The sequence below is a fragment of the Dasypus novemcinctus genome, chromosome 3, assembly GCF_030445035.2.
Source record: "Dasypus novemcinctus isolate mDasNov1 chromosome 3, mDasNov1.1.hap2, whole genome shotgun sequence".
Taxonomy (NCBI): domain Eukaryota; kingdom Metazoa; phylum Chordata; class Mammalia; order Cingulata; family Dasypodidae; genus Dasypus; species Dasypus novemcinctus.
The window spans coordinates 168435681-168443615 of record NC_080675.1 but is presented as its reverse complement, the minus strand read 5'-3'; the positions used below and the strand labels follow the sequence as shown (position 1 = coordinate 168443615).

At 37.6% G+C, this 7935-nt stretch overlaps 1 protein-coding gene across 1 annotated transcript in view; it reads right to left on the bottom strand.

Moving 5' to 3' along the window:
• Window positions 1–291: 291 nt before the first annotated feature.
• Window positions 292–7935, bottom strand: part of AGBL1 (AGBL carboxypeptidase 1) — a 957838-nt gene continuing 950194 nt past the window's right edge. Inside the window, 1 exon segment of the mRNA XM_071212624.1 lies at window positions 292–1127. Coding sequence (XP_071068725.1) covers window positions 704–1127 — 424 coding nt within the window. The 3' untranslated portion in view covers window positions 292–703.

Below are 7935 nucleotides of genomic sequence, written 5' to 3'. Positions count from 1 at the left end.
ATACTTTTATATATTATCTCATTTCATCTTCTCATTAATTTCAAGATATAGGTATGTCCGCTGGAAATATAAGACAACTAAAGTCTGGCAACTAATTGCCAGACCCAGGATATGAACCTCATGTGTCTGACTCTGAAATGAAAAAAAATTCCCACCATGTCTTTTTTGCCTCCCAGCGTTATGGCCAGTGGTATGAATAGGATTTTAAAGTAGATCAGTGACACATCTTATTTAGCACTGTGTCCTTTTCCTTAGAATCTAGCATAATTTCTCACCCATGCAAATTTTGTCAGTTGGATCTATAAAATATATAATGTTAAAAAAGGCCAATGATATTATTCACAATTATTTGGTTGCACAGCCTTTCATGGTCAATGATCCAGCGACTGATCCCCTGCTGGGATCCTCAGAGTCTTATTGTGGCTCATGGTATATGCTGGAGACCTCAGAGTCTATGGGAGGGAGATAACAGTTGGAGATAATGCTCAGGCATTGAAATCTAAGCAAGGGTATACAACAATTTAGCCATTTAGGCTTCTGACTGAGAGACCAAGAAGATAACCCAACTCCTCCTACTTCCAGTCTGTTCTGTGTAATGTGCAGGAGTAGAGAAGAGCTCAGAATAGTCATGAAGGGATCCACTGAATCCCAAGTGTGCCCCATGCTAACAACCATGATTGCTTTTGTAGAATCCATGGGTCACCTAACAATGTATATAATTATTATTACAAAGTAGCCAGCCTCTATGCATAGTGAAACTAGAAAGAAATCTGAAAATGGGGTTGCTGAGCTCACAAGTGCCTGCCTTTTGCAGGAACATATCTGTTGTGTGTCTCTGATGGTGAAGAAGCAGCATCCTATTTGCTGGTCCAATGGCTGGAGACACAGAACTCGCCATGAACCTCAGGGTGATGGGGTAGCTAGCTTTCCTTTCCCACCCTGGATTCTCCTCTTCTTCTTCTCAGTTGTTCTTGTTGAAAGCATACTCCTGGATCTGCTGGTCCAGCTCAAAGCAGCCCCCTTCCAAGTCTGAGCTGCTGTCTGCATTGTAATCAATCTCCTCCATACAGGCGGGCTCATCCTCCAGGTCGGTAGCGACTTTACTGCTACTGCTGCTGCTACTGCATCTACTATGGGTTCCCAGAAGACATAAAGAAAGGAAGGAGAGGGAGGGAGGAGGGTGGAAGGGAGGGAGAATAGAGAAAGGAAGGGAAATAGAGGAGAAGGAAAGAAAGGAGGGGAAATGAAAAGATAAGTTAGCCAACAGAAGGAAACTTACAGTGGGTTGGAACAAGAGAGTGGGAGTTCTCTGGTTTCCATCTTAAAGAGCTGCTGATCCTTTAGGTGTGTTGCATAACACTCCCCATGTCCTCAATCATTGCCTTGAAACCAGAATTTGGTGGGATTTTTTCTTCCCTTTCCAACAGAATCTGCATTTCTTAGTCCTATTTCCAAGTTCAGAAAGTTTGGACATCTTCACCTTTTTAGGATTTTCAGGGTAGTTTAAGCTCAAAGTGAACAATCAGAAAAGGCACCATTGAGTGTCTGAGACTGCCAAGTCATCTATATCCAGGAAAATGTGGGATCAGAACCCATTGGCCCTCAAAAGCCACTCTAACAGACAATGCTATGAGTCATATTGAAAAACTCTCCTTCATCTTGATGAACTGTTTACTGGAATTAGAAAATTAATACAAGTTGGAATTAATAAAGGAGAGAGTAAGAGGGCAAATGGCATTCTGTTTCTACTATGTTAGTGCCCCTCCCCATCGTCTCCCCTACATCCCTCCAGATTCTTGAAAAATGGATGATCAACAGGGGTTGGCTAGCAAGAGAGAGAAGAGGCAGTAGGCATGGACAGCAAACCTTTACTGAATACTGCAAACTGGGGAAAATTCCTCCCAAGGAGTTGCAAATTTCCCTCATTTGCATGAGGTGTCTTCTTTCCTGAAGACTTTCTAATCACTCCCTACTTAGGGCTTAACCAATTAGGATTAGCAGCATGCTGGGTTTCTACTCTGTGATTTATAGAAGGCAAGCACTTCATAAATCAGGCAGGGCTGTTCATCCACCTGCTTCGCCATAAACAATAAAAATGGGTAATCAGCAGCATGGTTACACGTTAGCTCTGGAAATGAATCAGTTTCTTAACTGTCTACTGACTGATGTGAGCTGCTTCCATGCTCTGCAGGCCCTTGGTACCCTAAAGATAAGGTCTGAGGAGAAACTGCTTGAATGGCAAGAAAAGGCAAGGAAGAAATAATCTTGTTTTCCCAGACCCACATGATTAAATTGTTATTATATTTTACAGGCCAAATTGTGAGTAATAAAGTCATTGAGTAAAGCAAAGTAAGAACTGGCACAATTGAAATGTGAGATCAATCAGCAAGAACACTGAGTGACTGGTACTCAACTGCCACCATGGTAGGTTCTGAGGAAACAATGCTGTGCAATGACAAGAGCCTGAGTTTAGATACCGGCTATGGAGCTTTAGAAAAACAAAAACAAAAACAAAAAAGTCCCAAAACTTAATACCTCCAGAGTTGTGGTGAAAACTAAATGCACACAGATGTTGTATAGCAGAGTGCCTTGCAAAATCATGGAAACCAATGCATTTAATTCTGATACACTTTTGTGGATACTAAAGAAGATGGTGAAGCATGGTATTGAAGGAGAGCATGCACTTAGATTTGTTGCTTAACACCTGGGTAACTGCAATAACTATTGCACAATTATCCAAATTGGCACTGCCACTAAATTCTCCAAAGCATAAGATGTGTTATGTCTCTGCTAAATTCAGGAACTTGAAATGATTCTCCCTTGCCTATTTAATGCAATGAGTATTGACTGATAGGACTTTCCTAAGGGTTCCAGTTGGCAGGAGTCCATGAGTCAACAACAAAGTCAGTCTTTTCCTAATCAAGTCCTACCTTTACTCCTACAGTGGAGTCTGCTTCAATCACTGACTAACTTGGACCTTTCCCACCAAAGTCAAATTGCCAGGCTGTTTTGTTTTGATCAAACATACCAGACAATGTTTCTTCAAGCCTTTACTCATGCAACCAATTTCCTATATCTAGAAGTGTTCCAACCCCTCAATATCCAACCAAAGTATATAATTAATAAAAAGGCTCACCTTAATTTCTACTTAATGACTATTTTGATAACTCCATCTTTTTTATTTCCCTCCTCTGAATATTAATCTTCATACATTCACTCAGTTTGTTTTGATCCTTAAGATAGCTATAGTCATATTGTGAATAAGACCCATGACTGTCAGATTCCTATTTATTTTATTCTATAGAAGTCTCAGAATGCAACTGAGCACATAGTACATATGCAATAAAGAGTTGCCAAATTGAGCATATAACAGGGCTGTATATAAACCTTTGTTACAGAACAGCTTTGGGGGAACTACTTTTATCTTGGTTTATTTTTCAAAAATTTTCTGTATAAGTTTTACCACAATCATAATCTTAGTGCACATTAGTGAACTAAAACCAACATGATTTCCTTTGTCATTCATCTATGTGTGTGTGTACATATGTCTATCCAACAATGAATATATATCAAAGTAATTAAGGAAGACTTTAAAATGTTTGATTATGTTACTCACTTATTTACCCAAAAGTAGTGTAAGTATTCTGATAGGTTGGGGAATCAAGGGCTTCTGCTCTTGGAAAGATAGAGTAGAAGTATTTTTTTCTCTGTTCCTCTCATTGAGTATAATTATAAACCTTGTTATTATATCCAATATAAATACAAGAAGACTCTGAAAAGTAGACCATGTGGGGCTCTTAGGCCCCAAAGAAGGATATGATAGAGAGCTTCCTGGATTTTCTTTTTGCGTCATATATCTCAGACTTGATGCTGGAGAAACTGCCAACCTGGAAACACCACTAGGCTCAGATCAATTAGGAATCTCAGGACCTGAAGACTGATTAGGCCGTGAGTTGCCTGGTTTTCTTTATTCCTCATATATTTAAGACTTGGTGCGAAAGAAGCCAGCAACCTGGAAACACCAACACACTTAAACAAAAAATCCTGCCAAATAGCTGTCCTCTCTAGCCAAATGAAGAGGAAAGGTATAGCAGAGAATTACAGAAACATTTTGGACTCTAAAGTTCTACTCCAGCTGAACACCACAGATAGACCCATAGGCCCAACTCGACCCCTGTCAACAAACCTGGGTAGGGAGCCTTGTGAGGGGAACTGTAGACCTACATCTTGCCAGGCCATAACGAGGTACCCAGCAACCCTGCCGCTCTGCCCTGCTGAAGTTGTGTCAGAGAAAGCTTGGTAGGGAGCCGGGGCTGTCATCCCCACTGGGCAATAACAAGGCCATCCTTTCTCACAATGCCACGTGGGCATCCTGGGCTTCCACCCCTACCTAGTGGTAACACAATACTCTTTCCCCATTTTCTGGGGGTAATAAAGAAGAGGTCTACTGGAGAGTCTGGATGTTCACCACCACTTAAGAGTAACAAGATGGTCCACGACAGTGTTGGTGGGGAGCTGTAAGAGGCACTCCTGCCCCATCAGTGACGGTGTGGTGGGCAGCTGAAACTCTACCATGCCCAGGAGTAAAGAGGAGGTCCCCACTATCCTTGGGGTCAATGGAGGCTGAGTGGGGAACCTGGCAGTCATAAGGCCGCCTCTTCTTCTAAGCTGCTCCAGAGATTCAAATAACATCCAGAGTCTCATCACATAATACCTAAAATGCCCATGTTTCAGTGAAAACTCCCTCATCATACCAAAATCTAGAAAAATCAACATGCCAACACTGAGATGAAATAGAGGCTAGAATTTGACAAGGATTTTAAAGCAGGTATCATAAAAGTGCTCGAATTAATTATGAACATGCTTGAAGCACATGATAAAATAGTAAATCTCAGCCAAAAATTATAGGAGGCATAAAGAAGAAACAAATGGAAATTGTAGAAATGAAAAATATGACAGAAAAATTTTAAACTCAGTATATAGGTTCAACAGCAGAAAAGAGGGGAAAGAGGAAAGAGTCAACTCTGAACAACAGAGTAAAAACATACTGAAGAATAATGTGAATTTTCAAGACCCTGTGGCACTAAAACAAAAGTCTGTTAGTTTTTTCTGAGTCTCAGAAAAAAAGGAGAGAGTGTGAGAAATATCCAAAGAGATAATGGCTAAAATCTTCCTAAATTTTGCAAAAGACATGAACCTACAGTTTGAAGAAGCCAGGCAAACCCCAAACAGATAAACTCAAAGAAATCCAAAATAGAACACAAACAATAGTCAAATTTCTGAAAACTGAAGGCAAAATAAATATTTTGAAAACAGCAAGAGAGAAACGTTGGCTTTATAGAAGAAAATCTATTTGAATAATAGTGGATTTCTCATAAAAAATCATGAAGGCCTGAAGAAAGTGACACACTATTTTTAGAGTGTTGAATAAAAAGTACTACCAACCTAGAATTCCACATCCAACCAAAAGACCCTTCAGGACTGGAGGGAAAATAAGGACACTCCCATATGAAATAAATTTTAGAAAATTTGCTGCCCGCAGACCTACCCTAGAAATGGCTAAAGGAAGTTCTTTAACAGAAATGACATGATAAAAGAAGTAGTTTTGATATATGAGGAAGGGACAAATAACAATAGAAAGAGTAAAACTATGGTTAAATACAGATTTTCTCTTTCTTCATGAGTTATCAAATTTTTATTTGACAGCAGAAGCAAAAATGATAAAGTTGTGTGACAGTCTCATTTTATGTGAAGGAAATATTTAAGATAATTATATTACAAATGGGAGAGTAAAGAGATGTACAAGCAAGTTTCCGTGTTTTCTACACTTCAGTCAAAATGGTTAAAAAAAGTGATAGAAGTAGGATGTGATGTTTGTATATGTAATGTAATATTTAGAGCAATCACTAAAAATTTTATATAAAGAGATACACTTAAAACCATGTAGATAAATCAAAATGGCATTTTTAAAAAGTACTCACAGGAAAACAGGAAAAATAAAAGTGAAAGATGTAAAAGAAAGGAAAAAAAGAAAAAAATGAGGAAATGAGAAAGACTTAGGCCTTAACATATCAATAATAGCATTACATGTAAATTGTCTAAAAAAAAAACAATAAAAGACAAAGATTGGCAGAGTATATTTAAAAATATAACCCACCTGTATGGTGTCTACAATAAACTTGCTTCAAATATAACAAAATAGGCAGGTTGCAAATAAAAGAACAGAAAAGATACAACATGTGAACATTAATCAAAGAAAGCAAGAATGGCTATATTAATGTAAGATAAAGTACCTTCAAAGCAAAGAAAATAAACAGGAACAGAGAGGTAAATTGCATAACAATAAAGGAGTCAATGCATCAAGAAGATATAGCACTCTATGCACCAAACAACAGAGCTGCAAACCAAGTGGAGCAGCACTGTGTTTCTTCAAGCAAGCTGGAAGACTCAGTATTAACTACACTAAGTTTACAGGTGAGTAAAATTACACCAGGAAAGGTTATTTTCATAGCTAGTCAAATACAGATTTAGGAATTAAATCTTCCCTGACTACAAAACCAGGACTCTTAATCATTACTCTATTCCAGAGTTTCTTAATTTCACACCACTGATATTTTGAACATGACAATTCCTTATTGTGCGGGGGGGCATTGCAGGATGTTTACAGCATCACTGGCCTCTCCCTAGATGCCAGTAGCACCCCACCCCCAGTTGTGACAACCATAAAGGTGCCTAGAGAGCACTAAATTTCCTGTGGGATGCACAAATGCCCCCAATCAAGAACTACTACTTCACAGCATATAATACTTGAGAAGGCATTTACAAAGGGGACGTAGCTAAGAGTTTGTGGAACTCACTAGATGTGAACTGTGGGAAAAATGCAAGATGAACTAAGTAAAACTGGAAAGAGAAAATTCCTGCTGAAAGAAAATAACTGCATTAAAGGGAAAAAAATCTAGGAGTAGAAGACATTTTCACAAAGCTGATGGGAAACATCTATCAAAAAATGCAAGTCCAAATGTGCCATCAATTTTCTACAATTGATCTAGACATTTAATTCAATTTTAAGAAAATATCAATAAGACCATAATTTGTAATATAATAATCAAGAAACATCACAGGGATTCAGTTTAAAGTCAAATATGCAAATATGAATAGCTTTGCTTTTTGAGCCTTAACCAATTAAAATTTAATTTTAAAAAAGATACCAGATCATTTGAGAATGTGGCAGAGCTCCCCAGAACGGGAATTTGATATTCCTTCGGTTATTGTGTGAATCACCAACCACCATGATAATGCCTCATGACATCTGAACACAGTTATATGCCTTAAATGTGTGCCCAGGTGAGCTTCCTCCCATGTATCCCCCATATTGACACCCGTACCAGTGACCCCCCGCAATGCAAATCTTCTTCAAAAATGAAACCATTAAAATAGCCAAATACAATTAATAAGAAAATGAAATAATGATAGTTTTAAATATAAGAAATAAAATATAAAAAAAATTTTTTTTAAATAAAAAATATAAATTAGGGATAATAAAGAATAACAGAAAGATATTTAAATTTTTTTTGACATTTGCCTTTCATCACTGTAAGATCTGTTGTCTTATATGTATGGTGACATTTTCTTCCAGAACAAATCAAGATATGTAAAATTACCCATAAATATGTATGTCCACATGAAAAAAGTACTGACTTTCAATGAGGCAAATAAAAAAAGGAAACATACAAATTATTTTCAAATGAATTTATATGTTCTGTACAATCATAAGAACATGTGCCCATATTTCTAAATGTATCTGGAAGACCAAAATAAAAACAATGATGAATCAGTTAAAAAGAAAAAAATTTTTAAAGAAAAGGTAATGAGCGGCTACTTGTTCTACCTATATTAAAATACTTTATAAGCTACTGTAATCAAAACAGTATGGTA